The sequence below is a fragment of the Drosophila melanogaster genome, chromosome X (assembly GCF_000001215.4).
Source record: "Drosophila melanogaster chromosome X".
Lineage (NCBI taxonomy): Eukaryota > Metazoa > Arthropoda > Insecta > Diptera > Drosophilidae > Drosophila > Drosophila melanogaster.
Genome location: NC_004354.4, coordinates 11,576,860 through 11,591,468, shown reverse-complemented (window position 1 = coordinate 11,591,468; position 14,609 = coordinate 11,576,860). Strand labels below are relative to the sequence as shown.

The window sequence follows — 14,609 nt, the reverse complement described above, 5'->3', positions numbered from 1 at the left end:
GCGCGACTGTACAGTGTGACCAGCTGCCGGAGCAGCACAAGTGGCCCTCTACCCAGAATTTGTGAATAAAAATAATCAAATCCCGCATGCAACCCAATCTGGCAACGCTGAAAGGGAGTTAAATTTGAAAAAAAAAGTTAATGAATATTATTTATTTGGTCACTTTTAATAAGTCATTTATTTGAAAGTTTTTCTTTTTTGACTAGTTTTTTTTGTTTAATACTTTTATAACAATCAATTTGTGCTTTAATTTAAAATGCCAACTTGTTTTGTTAATTTAATATATTATATAATATATCCTAGGTAAGCCTATTTAAAAAATAAATCACATATATAACTGTTTCTTTAAGGATATCCGGCTCCTTTTTTTTTACTCCTACTATAGTTGTAAAATCAAAGTATATGCCACATAAATAACAATCACTATACTATATTCGAATTAAAATGCTATTTAATTAGTAATTGTATCAAGTGTCAAGACAGTTAATTTGAGAAAATCGTTTCCATTTATTTCCCGACCAAATGGGCAGGGATTTGACTTCAATTAGATTCTTGAAGCAACCCAGGCGGGATCTGAAAAATGTGGATTAAGGATTAAGGGTTATTGGGTAAAACGCAAATGAACGTATGTCAACTGACCTGTGCACGGCCAAAATAGAGGCGGTCTTTGAACCGATCCCTGGAATCTCCTGCAATTGCTTAACGTTTCCATTGTTAAGATGGCCCAGTAAACATTTAGTATTATTGGCCATCCAGGCCTTGGGCGCAGGTTTCACTTTTCGCGTGCGTTTCTTTTGGACTGCACTTTGAAGGCGCGTCCCGTTTTCCACAACAACGGAGGTGGCATGTTCCCGGATTCCCGCCAGCCGCGTGCTGCGCCGCAAATTCATAACCTTGGGAATGGCTCTATAGTTCTGCGAACGCATCCTACCCGCTAGACGTACGGAACGACGAAGGCATGGCTGCTGTGGCGAAGCCACTACTGTCTCCTCCATTAGCTGGATGCCGCTAAGTTCTCGCTGAGAACTGGATGCCCGCAGACTGATTTTTTTTCTTTAAAAAATATATTCTATAGCTTGATATTATTTTGGTTGTTATATCATGGCTAGATTAATGAATCAACGCTCGGGAAACCCAAACAGAGTATTTTGATGTTTGAAGCGAGGGAAATCGGATAAGATTTCCAGCCAAAAGAGAGTAGGAATGTGTATGGAATGCCGATTTCCAGCGCCTTGTGTTTGGATTGGATTGGCAGCTTATCTCGTATGCTAATCGTATGATCATACATACCTATATACATATATATATATGAATCTGCCCAAATCAACCAGAAGAGAGTGCTAACTAAACTAGAATCGAAGCGGCCGAAACTGATGGATTCGTAGATAGAATCCCCCTGTTGAGTGAGTGCGAAGAGTGAAGATCGCCGCCATAGCGGATCGATGCTCAGATGATTCATCGAACTCAACTTTCACCGAGGGTGAGAAGAAGACGGCAACAGGGCAGACCACCACAAGCACAAGCAACTTCATTCACACGCACGTATGATTGTGTAGGTGTGAGTGCCGCGAAGTGCCGGCTGAGTGTTTGTTTTTCGCCAATTTCCCATGCATTAATATGGTACATGAATTAACCACTATGTGCTCTCCAAAATGACTTGAAAACTACTAGAAATTTATTATTCCCTTACCTAAATCCTACATTTCCTGTATTCTATCCGATAATAATGTGGCATATTCCGTCCGAAATCGTGGGATAGAGCCCATTCTCGACGTCCCGCTGCTGATGCAATTGCCGTTGTTGGGTGGGCGTTTGGCTCTGCTGGCGATTCACTGTTTTCACGGTCATTTTTACGGCCACTTCTTGTTTCGCTTTTCGATGGAATGCGACTGTTTGAATATCGAATTCGGAGAGCGGAAGTGCCGTTACCGTTAGCCAAAAAGTGAAATTACGGTGCTCATTGGCCGCGGTTTGATTTGATTTGCGATAAGATTAAGAGCGGGCCATAAAGCGCGTAGCACCTAAAAACAGCGGAGCGAACTAAAAAAAAAATAACAACACCAACCGTCTTCTCGCACCAAAGAAACCAAACTGCGCGACTGTACAGTGTGACCAGCTGCCGGAGCAGCACAAGTGGCCCTCTACCCAGAATTTGTGAATAAAAATAATCAAATCCCGCATGCAACCCAATCTGGCAACGCTGAAAGGGAGTTAAATTTGAAAAAAAAAGTTAATGAATATTATTTATTTGGTCACTTTTAATAAGTCATTTATTTGAAAGTTTTTCTTTTTTGACTAGTTTTTTTTGTTTAATACTTTTATAACAATCAATTTGTGCTTTAATTTAAAATGCCAACTTGTTTTGTTAATTTAATATATTATATAATATATCCTAGGTAAGCCTATTTAAAAAATAAATCACATATATAACTGTTTCTTTAAGGATATCCGGCTCCTTTTTTTTTACTCCTACTATAGTTGTAAAATCAAAGTATATGCCACATAAATAACAATCACTATACTATATTCGAATTAAAATGCTATTTAATTAGTAATTGTATCAAGTGTCAAGACAGTTAATTTGAGAAAATCGTTTCCATTTATTTCCCGACCAAATGGGCAGGGATTTGACTTCAATTAGATTCTTGAAGCAACCCAGGCGGGATCTGAAAAATGTGGATTAAGGATTAAGGGTTATTGGGTAAAACGCAAATGAACGTATGTCAACTGACCTGTGCACGGCCAAAATAGAGGCGGTCTTTGAACCGATCCCTGGAATCTCCTGCAATTGCTTAACGTTTCCATTGTTAAGATGGCCCAGTAAACATTTAGTATTATTGGCCATCCAGGCCTTGGGCGCAGGTTTCACTTTTCGCGTGCGTTTCTTTTGGACTGCACTTTGAAGGCGCGTCCCGTTTTCCACAACAACGGAGGTGGCATGTTCCCGGATTCCCGCCAGCCGCGTGCTGCGCCGCAAATTCATAACCTTGGGAATGGCTCTATAGTTCTGCGAACGCATCCTACCCGCTAGACGTACGGAACGACGAAGGCATGGCTGCTGTGGCGAAGCCACTACTGTCTCCTCCATTAGCTGGATGCCGCTAAGTTCTCGCTGAGAACTGGATGCCCGCAGACTGATTTTTTTTCTTTAAAAAATATATTCTATAGCTTGATATTATTTTGGTTGTTATATCATGGCTAGATTAATGAATCAACGCTCGGGAAACCCAAACAGAGTATTTTGATGTTTGAAGCGAGGGAAATCGGATAAGATTTCCAGCCAAAAGAGAGTAGGAATGTGTATGGAATGCCGATTTCCAGCGCCTTGTGTTTGGATTGGATTGGCAGCTTATCTCGTATGCTAATCGTATGATCATACATACCTATATACATATATATATATGAATCTGCCCAAATCAACCAGAAGAGAGTGCTAACTAAACTAGAATCGAAGCGGCCGAAACTGATGGATTCGTAGATAGAATCCCCCTGTTGAGTGAGTGCGAAGAGTGAAGATCGCCGCCATAGCGGATCGATGCTCAGATGATTCATCGAACTCAACTTTCACCGAGGGTGAGAAGAAGACGGCAACAGGGCAGACCACCACAAGCACAAGCAACTTCATTCACACGCACGTATGATTGTGTAGGTGTGAGTGCCGCGAAGTGCCGGCTGAGTGTTTGTTTTTCGCCAATTTCCCATGCATTAATATGGTACATGAATTAACCACTATGTGCTCTCCAAAATGACTTGAAAACTACTAGAAATTTATTATTCCCTTACCTAAATCCTACATTTCCTGTATTCTATCCGATAATAATGTGGCATATTCCGTCCGAAATCGTGGGATAGAGCCCATTCTCGACGTCCCGCTGCTGATGCAATTGCCGTTGCTGGGTGGGCGTTTGGCTCTGCTGGCGATTCACTGTTTTCACGGTCATTTTTACGGCCACTTCTTGTTTCGCTTTTCGATGGAATGCGACTGTTTGAATATCGAATTCGGAGAGCGGAAGTGCCGTTACCGTTAGCCAAAAAGTGAAATTACGGTGCTCATTGGCCGCGGTTTGATTTGATTTGCGATAAGATTAAGAGCGGGCCATAAAGCGCGTAGCACCTAAAAACAGCGGAGCGAACTAAAAAAAAAATAACAACACCAACCGTCTTCTCGCACCAAAGAAACCAAACTGCGCGACTGTACAGTGTGACCAGCTGCCGGAGCAGCACAAGTGGCCCTCTACCCAGAATTTGTGAATAAAAATAATCAAATCCCGCATGCAACCCAATCTGGCAACGCTGAAAGGGAGTTAAATTTGAAAAAAAAAGTTAATGAATATTATTTATTTGGTCACTTTTAATAAGTCATTTATTTGAAAGTTTTTCTTTTTTGACTAGTTTTTTTTGTTTAATACTTTTATAACAATCAATTTGTGCTTTAATTTAAAATGCCAACTTGTTTTGTTAATTTAATATATTATATAATATATCCTAGGTAAGCCTATTTAAAAAATAAATCACATATATAACTGTTTCTTTAAGGATATCCGGCTCCTTTTTTTTTACTCCTACTATAGTTGTAAAATCAAAGTATATGCCACATAAATAACAATCACTATACTATATTCGAATTAAAATGCTATTTAATTAGTAATTGTATCAAGTGTCAAGACAGTTAATTTGAGAAAATCGTTTCCATTTATTTCCCGACCAAATGGGCAGGGATTTGACTTCAATTAGATTCTTGAAGCAACCCAGGCGGGATCTGAAAAATGTGGATTAAGGATTAAGGGTTATTGGGTAAAACGCAAATGAACGTATGTCAACTGACCTGTGCACGGCCAAAATAGAGGCGGTCTTTGAACCGATCCCTGGAATCTCCTGCAATTGCTTAACGTTTCCATTGTTAAGATGGCCCAGTAAACATTTAGTATTATTGGCCATCCAGGCCTTGGGCGCAGGTTTCACTTTTCGCGTGCGTTTCTTTTGGACTGCACTTTGAAGGCGCGTCCCGTTTTCCACAACAACGGAGGTGGCATGTTCCCGGATTCCCGCCAGCCGCGTGCTGCGCCGCAAATTCATAACCTTGGGAATGGCTCTATAGTTCTGCGAACGCATCCTACCCGCTAGACGTACGGAACGACGAAGGCATGGCTGCTGTGGCGAAGCCACTACTGTCTCCTCCATTAGCTGGATGCCGCTAAGTTCTCGCTGAGAACTGGATGCCCGCAGACTGATTTTTTTTCTTTAAAAAATATATTCTATAGCTTGATATTATTTTGGTTGTTATATCATGGCTAGATTAATGAATCAACGCTCGGGAAACCCAAACAGAGTATTTTGATGTTTGAAGCGAAGGGAAATCGGATAAGATTTCCAGCCAAAAGAGAGTAGGAATGTGTATGGAATGCCGATTTCCAGCGCCATGTGTTTGGATTGGATTGGCAGCTTATCTCGTATGCTAATCGTATGATCATACATACCTATATACATATATATATCAAATATGTATGTATGTATATACCAAATCAACCAGGAGAGAGTGCTAACTAAACTGGAATCGAAGCGGCCGAAACTGATGGATTCGTAGATAGAATCCCCCTGTTGAGTGAGTGCGAAGAGTGAAGATCGACGACTTCAATAATCAATGTATATATATATGTATATTGTCTAAAAATTATATGCCAAGAATAAAAAGTGTCAAAGTGTAAAAGTCCTATTATTATTGTTATTGACCTAAAAGTTATTTTACTTTAAATCAAAAAATGCAATTAAATATTAGATTACATAGCGCTTATTTAATAGGTAGTCTAAGCTATCATCAAATAAATTATAGTCGAAAACAAAAAATAAGTAAACATCTTGAGAAATATTACACATACACATATATAACTGTTTGTTTTAGGATATCCGGCTCCTTTTTTTACTCCTACTATAGTTGTAAAATCAAAGTATATGCCACATAAATAACAATCACTATACTATATTCGAATTAAAATGCTATTTAATTAGTAATTGTATCAAGTGTCGAGACAGTTAATTTGACAAAATCGTTCCCATTTATTTCCCGACCAAATGGGCAGGGATTTGACTTGAAAAAGATTCTCGAAGCAACCCAGGCGGGATCTGAAAAATGTGGATTACGGATTAAGGGTTATTGGGTAAAACGCAAATAAAGGTATGCCAACTATGTAAGTAACTTACCTGTGCAAGGCCAAACTAAAGGCGGACTTTGGACCGATCCCTGGAATCTCCTGCAATTGCTTAACGTTTCCATTGTTAAGCAGGTCCAGAAAACATTTTGTATTATTGGCCATCCAGGCCTTGGGCGCAGGTTTCACGTTTCGCGTACGTTTTTTTTGCACTGTACTTCGAAGGTGCGGTATCGCATCCGTCTCGTTTTTCACAACAACGGAGGTGGCATGTTCCCGGATTCCCGCCAGCCGCGTGCTGCGCCGCAAATTCATAACCTTGGGAATGGCTCCATAGTTCTGCGAACGCATGCTACTCGCTAGACGCACGGAACGACGAAGGCATGGCTGCTGTGGCGAAGCCACTACTGTCTCCTCCATTGGCTGGATGCCGCTAAGTTCTCGCTGAGAGCTGGATGCCCGTAGACTGATGGGACTGATGGTGGTGTTGAACAGCTGGCAGCGTACAGTTGTGGGCACCGTGGGGGCAACCATTGACTGTTGCACCTTTGACGATTCCTTGGGCTCGGTCTCTTCGACAATGCCCATTAGCGTAGAGTTCTGGCTGCTGGCTTGCCTTGGCTCTTGCCCTGTTGGGGGAGGCATTAAATGCCTATCCTTATCGCTATCGCTATGGAAACCCAACAGACTCAGACTGCTGTCCTGAATGTGTATAGACGAGAGCTCCAGCGTGGTCTCCTCCAGCTCCAATAGCTCGCGAGCCCTATGGAGGAAGATATGGGAGGATTAGATCATCTTCGCTTTTGGTCCATTCCGTGTTACTCACCTTTTCTTAGCTTTGGGCGTCATGCCAAGTTCGGAGCGAGTTCGATGGAGCACGGCGCTCAGCGGCTTGGTTGTGCTATATTTGGATTTTGGAACCACTATGCTATTATGATTGGCTGCGTTTGACTTGATGGCCGTCGAGGTGCATAGCGCTTGGCGGAAGACGTGTGTTGTCCGTGCGGCCAGCGATTGCTGCAATCAGAGCAAGATGGGTGGATGAAACTCGAGTAACTGCATCGTTCGATTTGCGGTCAGTGCGGTTGGAATGAGTTCGGTTCGGTACGGCTTGGTTTCTCTATATAAACGATCCACACTCGCGGCGGTGGCGTAGTGTGCCATGGAACAGCCCAGTGAGAAGACGCAGGAGGGGGAGCAGAAAGATCGCCAAAGTCAGGAAGTGATAGAAGTGGCATCCGATCAAGGAAATTCACCAGACTCAACAGAAAGTTATCCAGATGTCGATCAGAAGTCACCTAAACGAATTGATGTTGAGGAACCAAAGGAGGAGAACTCAAATAACAGCGAAGCAGTGCAGGATTTAGAAGATAATCGTGTGAAAAAGGAGGAATTGGTGGCAGAGTTGGAGGAACCGAGAGGTGCTGAGGTGGAGCACATTGAAAAACAACTAGCCAAAGAGATTGATTCGAAAGTGATCGACAAACAAGAGCTCAAAGGCATAGAGGAGCTTGATAAAAAAATTCCCCAGTTGAATCAAACATTTGGAGATCAGTTGTTGGAAGGAGATGATGAGCCTGAGGCGAAATCAAAGGATGAGCTGGCAGAGAATGCGGACAGGGAAAAACTAGCAGAAATCTCTGCGAGTGAGATTCAGCTCACTGGCAACCTAGCAGCTCCAGCAGAGCAAGTTGATCAGAAGGAAGCCGAACCAGATCCACATGAAGACACCGAAGATGAACGAAATGGGGAGGTGAATAGAGAGCACCCAGACAGGATGGAGAGTCCTGTAGAGCAACAAGAGGACACAGCCAAGCCAGACGAAGATCTGCCCAACGAGCAGGTTACACAGTTCCTTCGCCAACTGGTCAGCCAGCTGTGGCCAGAGCTGGGCGCCAATCCGGAACTGCGTCTGGAAAGGGCGAGTGCCAAGGGCGACAACTATTTGGGCGTGGTGTGGCGCCTACAGGCGGCATCCGATTCGAAACGCAGCCTGGTGGTTAAACTGCCGCCACAGAATCGCGTGCGCCGCAAGCAATTCTTTGCACGACCATGTTTCCTGCGCGAGACGGCAGCATATGAGGTCTTTCTGCCGCTGACTGCGTTAATTCAGGATAAGTGGAAGATAATCGGAGATGATCGTTTCCGGCAGCACGCGCTCTGTTTCGGAACTCGCCAGGATGAGCCCAACGAGTGCATCGTGCTGGAGGATCTGTCTTGTGCCGGCTTCTCACTGCACAATCGCTTTCTCGACCTATCCGTCGAGCATGTGCGTCGCGTAATGCTCACCTATGCCAAATTACATGCTATATCATTGGCCGGGAAACGGCAGTTGCCCGAGAAAATGCAACAACTGCAGCAGCTGGTGGATATCTTTGAGCAGCGACGCGATGATCATGCCTTGGGGGTCTACTTCGAGAATCTGAAGGAAAGCGCCCTATCCGCACTGCTCGCACCGGCGGATGATGCATACAGAGTTCGTCTGGAGGCGTACTTCGCCAGAGGATCGTACTTTGAGCTGCTGCTGCCTTTGGTCAGCGGATTCAATTGCGAACCCTTCGCTGTTATTTGCCACGGCGATTGCTGGAATAACAACATTCTCTACAAGAGTACAGAGCGGGGCGAGCTCGAGGACGTGCGCCTGATCGACTGGCAACTGATGCGATATGCCTCGCCGGTCACCGATCTAGCTTACTTCCTCTTCACTTGCACTTCGCGGCGATTCCGGCAGCGACACCTCGAAAATATGCTCGAGGATTACTATGAAGAGTTGGGCCTGCAGCTGATTAGGTAAGTAAAAGTATAAGAATCCTAGAGCTTCAACTATTGTATTGTTGTGTTCGCAACAGACTAGGCGAGCGGGTGGAGCAACTTTTTCCCCGTCCTGCATTCGATGAACAGGTGGCTACCAAAGCGGCTGTGGGCCTGCTTCTCGCCATGATGGTTCTACCCATTGTAACGATGCAGGGTCAGGATGTGCCCGACCTTCAGGCAATTAGCGAGCGCATCGAGGCGGGGGCCACTACGGATCTCCATGGAGCTGGTTTCCTGGGCGCGGGCAACGAGGCTACATTTAAACAGCGTATACGCGAGGTGATCCTCGACTGTGTGGACTTTAATTACATATAGATGGCTCACCTTCTGGCGCGCCACTTGCATCGGATTCAGCCGAAGCTTCTTGGCACTGGTGCCAAAACGCAGGGTGGACAACGTCTCGCTGAGATCGCATTGATGCGGACTGATGCAGGCCAGAAAGGTCAGATACGACTGCGCGGTTAGCGAGGCTGCAAAGAATGAAAACGGCAAGAAGTTGCAGTCAATATTTATAGTAGTCACTAAGTCGCTAATCAATAAAGGCTTGAACCCAAATGGTCCACTAACTAATTGAGCATGAGACGATCCAAAACGTAGCACTTACCCTGCAGAACTGTGGTAAGGACGCTGTCGCGGTATGGTATCACTGTGTGGCCCGCCGCCATGGACATCACCACCTTGTTGATGCTCAACAGGCCCAGATTGATGTTGACGCCCTCCTGCCTGGCCACGCCCTCGTGCCCAGTTCGCCGCACGCCTTCTGAACCGGCCAGATCCACAATATTCATCCGCGAGTGATGGGTTTTACTCTTCACGTGAATGGTGACTATGGCATGGGATCGCGAACTATTGGAATTCATATTGGTGGGACGAACGCGTCGATTGCGAGTGCCTAGCTCCAAGATGTGATGCAGATCCGCCTGGCTGTGCAAAGGAAGGCAGGTGCATCGCTGGCAACGCGCCGCCACCATGGGCATATGTGGCGTGGAGCCCAGCAGATCGAAGGGTTTCTCATTGTAGATCTCTATGAAGGAGGCGTACACCTGAATCGCATCCTTGTTGTTCTCCTGCCGGGCGGTCACGCGCTCAAAAATGTCGCCCAGGGCGCGAGGCAGAATACCCAGGTGCTCGGGCAGTATCTGTAAAGGAATAGAAGCGATAGATCAGTGGGAAAGATTTAAGCCACTGATGGCTAAACGAAAAACCCACCTCTCCCGGAGGTGTCATGCCCATTGAGTAGCTCTTGCCCGTTCCCGTCTGGCCGTAGGCGAGTGCAGTGCACTGGAATCCCTCGAGCAGCTTGTCCACCAGCGGCAAGATCAGCGCCTGGTACATCTCATCCTGGCTGATGGTCGCGGGAAAGGCGTGATCGAAGTGGAATTCATTCTGATCCACTATTAACGACTACAAAGCGAGATGGCGGTCATATACCGTTAGACATGCACATGGCCAATGGTGGGGCACATACCTTTCCGTCGCTCCATGGCGGAAACTGGACGACGCTGGGCTCCCGACGCCCCAAGAACTGGCGGTACGGCGCCTCGCGGACCGCAATCCGAACTGCGCTTAATTTGGCGCCCTCCATGCAGATTGAAGAATTGAAGTTGTTTGAATAATGCACAATTGGCTTGCATTCACCGTAATTATTTTACTTTTTTGACGAAGCCAAGCGACCTTTGCATTTCAAATTGATTTTGGCAGTGTGACCGTCGCGGTAATAACACTAAGAACGATCTGGGTTGGTGTCATGGATATTTACATTGTGGCTTGTGACCTCGCTTTTGGTATGTGTATGTTGTAGGGGCCATCTCTAATTTAACTTAATCTTGCTAAAATACTGCACACAACTTAACATGTTTTGCAAACATATCGTGCACAATGGCATCGCTATTGTTCATGAGCATAACATTACAGAACTCTGTTAATGCGCCACCCTTGCCAGCCCTGGCCTGCGCTGCCACCCTATATGATTATAGACACACATAGCAAGTGCGGAGGATCGGTATTGCCAACTTATTAAAACAGGAACAAGAACTAACAAATTTGATGGAAAAAAAGCCGCTTAAAACAGTATTTGCAATAGCAGATAAGTCTTTATTTGTCATATGTAATTTAAGTGTCAGTTCTGGTCACCCTGGAAACCAAGGTGGCAGCCCTAAAAGCATCTCGAATTTCCGTTACTTTTAGCGCCAACAAAATGGCGGAAATGTATTTGCAGTTAATTAGTATTGCCATCTCTCTCTAAGCCAGCACCGTTCGCCTTCTCTTTCTTTTCAAGACTCGTATACGAGAGAGATCGCCTCTCTATTGTCATCTCGCTCTAAATCGATCTGTATTATTTGGCAATTGTTAAGTTTCGTATAACATTTCACTAGTTATATGAAATTTACCAATTTATTTTGTATTTTGACTGGTTAAGGCGCGTAAAACGTTACCCATATATGCATATATATTTGCTTAATTTGCAACATTTTACACGTCTTTTAAGACTTCAGTTTGCATTGCGACTTGTACAATGTTGCGTTCCAAGACACATTTTTTTGTCTTGTATTGTATTGTATTGCATATTGTATATTGTATATTGTATATCATTCATTTTGTTTTGTAGCTTGACAAGCGCGTCAACCATGAAAACAATTCGTTTGTGATTTCCAAATAGTCGTACTCATCTCACTGTCCGTAAGACAATTCAACTTAAACATTTTCGACTATGCGGAAATCGTTACTCTTGCTTGATTTTGCTTCGGAGAACGTTTCGAACGATTATCAATGTGATTCGAAACGATCTCTAAAGCTATATGTAACACCAATTTACCCTTTCGATGGCCATCCGAGCTACCTAAACGAAAGAGAAGAGGATGGAATTAGGATTGTCATAGGCGCAACGTGTCGGAAAATCTAATTCAATGGATGCTACACTGGTTGGATTTGGATTTATGTTTTATTTTTTTGGAGAGGATCTCGGAAGTAACGTACTCACTTGCAGCTAGTTGGAGACTGAATGGAAAAGCGAGGGAAAATTGAGCGGGTGTTATTAATAGGTCACCACCATTTTGCTGCCAGAATTCGAGTTCAAGTGTGTATACGTTGCACTGCGCGGAGTACTCACCAGCTCGATGGGAACTGTACCAAGTGGATGGATTCTAAACACCCCGAACTTCTTTTTTGTGTTAAATTTATGCGAGTGCAAGGCAATCGGAGAAAAACAAGAGCAAAATGCCAATTGAATGAGTAATCAGTGTGTATGTATACCAGAAAATAATGAACTCAACTGCAAACGTGTCTTTTCAGTGTCTTTTGGATCAAAGGAAGTGAAGTTTTCAATTTAGAAATAATAGCAACCAAACTAATACCTCTAACTAAAGCTCTTTTTGTTTCGCTTACCTAAACGCTCGACTTATGATATAAAAAGTAGCCCTAGCTTAGTGTGACCAGGCCGCGAATGCCGCAACATCTAGCTGCTCTAGCCCTTGATATTTTCGAGTTTTGGCCACACTAATGACTGCGAAAATACCGAATAAAATATAGTGGGAACTGCATGAATGCGAAAATAGCGGGATTCCAATACCGAATAAAATATAATGGGAACTGCATGAATCCGAAAATAGCGGGATTCCAAATTCGTTCCAATTGCAAAATACACTTTTGAATATTATAAGCTAATAATACCCAAACTTATTTCGAATTAAATGTGTTTTATGTGTCATTCCAATCTAGTTTATTTGGTTTTTAGAATCAATCAGTCATTCATGTCGCCCGCACCCATGACGTGGCTCATATCCTTGCCTCCAGCGGCCAGGACGTCGAGCAGCAGGTCACCTTTGTCCTTGCGCTTGCTGGGCGGCACCTTCTTCTGCTGCTGCAGGGCGGCCACCTGGGCGGCGTGCATCTGGCGGCGGTGCTTGTGCATGTTCCCCGAGTTTTTGAAGGTGCGCTCGCAGAAGGCGCACTCGTACAAATCCTGGCCGGTATGCGTGGCTGTGTGCTCCTCGAGGCTGCGACTGCTCTTGAACTCCTTGGCGCAGTGCGTGCACTTGTGGTATTCCTTCGGATGATGATAGCGTATGTGGGCCGCCAGCTTGGCCCGCGAACCCTTCTCCAGGCCGCACTGCTCGCACTTCCACTGACGCAGCGAGGCGGCATCCAGATGCATGTACATGTGCTTGCGCAAACTGTTCTCGTCGGACAGCCACACCTGGCACTCCTGGCACTGTACCTCGGGCAGCTGGGAGCCCTCGCGATGCACAGTCCGCTTGTGCACTAGCAGGTTCTGTTTCGTCTTGAACTTGGCACCGCACGAGTCGCAGATGAAGGGTACGAAGGCGGGGTCATGGGTGCGTCGCATATGCAGCCGCAGGTCAACGGCGGTGCGAAAGCTGTGGGCGGATAGAGGCAATTCATCAATTCGCTCTTCTACTTGCTGCCTACACTTACGATCTGTCGCAGTGCTTGCACTGCTCATTGCGCTCCTGCTGGTGCACCCTGGAGTGAATGGTGAGAAGGAACTGCTTGGAGAACCGCTTTGAGCACTGATCACACGCGAAGCTTAGGTCGTCCTTGTTGGGATGGAAGCGTAGCATGTGTACATCGTAGCTAATCCGGCTGACCAGTTGCTTGGAGCAGATCTTGCACCTGCACAGTTCATTCATTAGTAGGGGGATTCAATCAATTGCCTGGGCTGGTCAAGTACCTAAAGTAATTCGGATCGTTGTGCATGTGCAGGTGGTCCACGTAGAGGGCACGCTTCTTGTAGCGCCGCTGGCAGCAGACCACATAACCGAGGGACTGGTGATGATTCCGGAAGTGCCGCTTCATCTCGGCGAAATTGGGAAACTGTTCGTCGCCGCCGCAAATGCAGCACTCCAAACGACCGTGCAGAGCGATATAGCTGTCCATTTCGCGGCTATTGCTGCTGCGGCTCTCTGGATCGCCCTCGCCTTCGGCATCCTCATCCTCGTCCGCCTCGGCCTTGTGGGTCTTCGTCCTGGCCTTGGCCTTGACAGCCTGAGTTTTGGGTGCTGTGACTGCCCGGGGTAGACGCATACGGCGTCTAATGGGCGACGGCAGGCGCATTTCTCGTAGCGATGTGGTGCGAATGCTACTGCTTCTGCTGTTGCTGCTGGCATCGCCGTCGATCTCGTTGCACTCTTCGTTGTCGGCGGCCGCGGGACTCACATCGATCTCCGGTTCGCACAGGATCTGCGCCTTAGTGTCCGCATCCTCGTCCTCGGAGAACGGCTCCATCTTCAGTTGCTGCAGGCCCAATTGTTTCTTCATCACCATGGCGCAGAACTGCTCGAAGTCGGCCAACTGCTGCCAGCACTGGGTGCAGAGGCTCTTGGACACCCCATCGTTGGGCAGGAGCTGGTAACAAGGATGCAATCTGGTCATTAACAAATGTTGGTGGTTCAAACGGAATTCACTGCTTACCACCAACTGCAGGTGTTTCTCAATTAGCTCCGCTAGATTGGAGGGCACTGGCTGATCGCCGGAGTCATCCTGGTCAAAGATTGGCACACTGTGCTCAGCATCGTCCAGGCACAGGCGGCATATCATTGCACTACAGCTGTAGGAAAAGCAATTAATTCAATTAATTGCCTCGCAAATTCAGTTTAAGACGTCGCCGAGGTGTTGCCAGACTGCCAGGCT

The 14,609-nt window shown here is 45.6% G+C and overlaps 3 protein-coding genes, 1 long non-coding RNA gene and 3 pseudogenes across 11 annotated transcripts; 1 reads left to right on the top strand and 6 right to left on the bottom strand.

The window, feature by feature from the left end:
- Positions 1–202: 202 nt before the first annotated feature.
- CR43215 lies at positions 203–2,093 on the bottom strand (annotated as a pseudogene).
- A 202-nt stretch (positions 2,094–2,295) lies between these two features.
- Positions 2,296–4,186, bottom strand: CR43216 (annotated as a pseudogene).
- Positions 4,187–4,524: 338 nt separating this feature from the next.
- Positions 4,525–5,241, bottom strand: CR43217 (annotated as a pseudogene).
- Positions 5,242–5,718: 477 nt separating this feature from the next.
- On the bottom strand, positions 5,719–10,697 carry nod (no distributive disjunction). Of its 2 annotated transcripts, none has more exons than NM_078570.3 (7): positions 10,429–10,697; positions 10,170–10,364; positions 9,565–10,099; positions 9,285–9,430; positions 6,973–7,163; positions 6,199–6,909; positions 5,719–6,120 (listed from the first exon to the last, which is right to left on the bottom strand). In NM_078570.3, exons 1-7 carry the CDS (start codon positions 10,543–10,545, stop codon positions 6,015–6,017), a joined length of 2,001 nt encoding a protein of 666 aa, NP_511125.2. In that variant the 5' UTR covers positions 10,546–10,697; the 3' UTR covers positions 5,719–6,014. The 2 variants fall into 2 exon arrangements, with proteins under 2 accessions (NP_511125.2, NP_001285129.1); NM_001298200.1 differs by having other exon boundaries at positions 5,889–6,120.
- pkm (Pinkman) lies at positions 7,294–9,512 on the top strand. The gene is made up of 2 exons (NM_206689.2): positions 7,294–8,936; positions 8,996–9,512. Exons 1-2 carry the CDS (start codon positions 7,309–7,311, stop codon positions 9,273–9,275), a joined length of 1,908 nt encoding a protein of 635 aa, NP_996412.1. The 5' UTR covers positions 7,294–7,308; the 3' UTR covers positions 9,276–9,512.
- A 339-nt stretch (positions 10,698–11,036) lies between the features above and the next one.
- Positions 11,037–12,404, bottom strand: lncRNA:roX2 (long non-coding RNA on the X 2). Of its 6 annotated transcripts, none has more exons than NR_047796.2 (4): positions 12,345–12,404; positions 12,233–12,254; positions 11,941–12,120; positions 11,369–11,799 (listed from the first exon to the last, which is right to left on the bottom strand). It is a non-coding gene; the product is annotated as a long non-coding RNA on the X 2 (long non-coding RNA). The 6 variants fall into 6 exon arrangements; NR_047795.2 differs by lacking the exon at positions 12,233–12,254 and having other exon boundaries at positions 11,941–11,957; positions 12,070–12,083; NR_123871.1 differs by lacking the exon at positions 12,233–12,254 and having other exon boundaries at positions 11,385–11,799; positions 11,941–12,016; positions 12,070–12,120.
- Positions 12,405–12,662: 258 nt separating this feature from the next.
- CG11695 (uncharacterized protein) lies at positions 12,663–14,586 on the bottom strand. 2 transcript variants are annotated; one of them, NM_132504.2, is made up of 4 exons: positions 14,391–14,586; positions 13,651–14,324; positions 13,395–13,592; positions 12,663–13,336 (listed from the first exon to the last, which is right to left on the bottom strand). In NM_132504.2, the coding sequence occupies exons 1-4, from the start codon at positions 14,514–14,516 to the stop codon at positions 12,700–12,702; spliced, it is 1,635 nt and encodes a 544-aa protein (NP_572732.1). In that variant the 5' UTR covers positions 14,517–14,586; the 3' UTR covers positions 12,663–12,699. The 2 variants fall into 2 exon arrangements, with proteins under 2 accessions (NP_572732.1, NP_001162725.1); NM_001169254.1 differs by having other exon boundaries at positions 13,395–14,324.
- Positions 14,587–14,609: the final 23 nt, after the last annotated feature.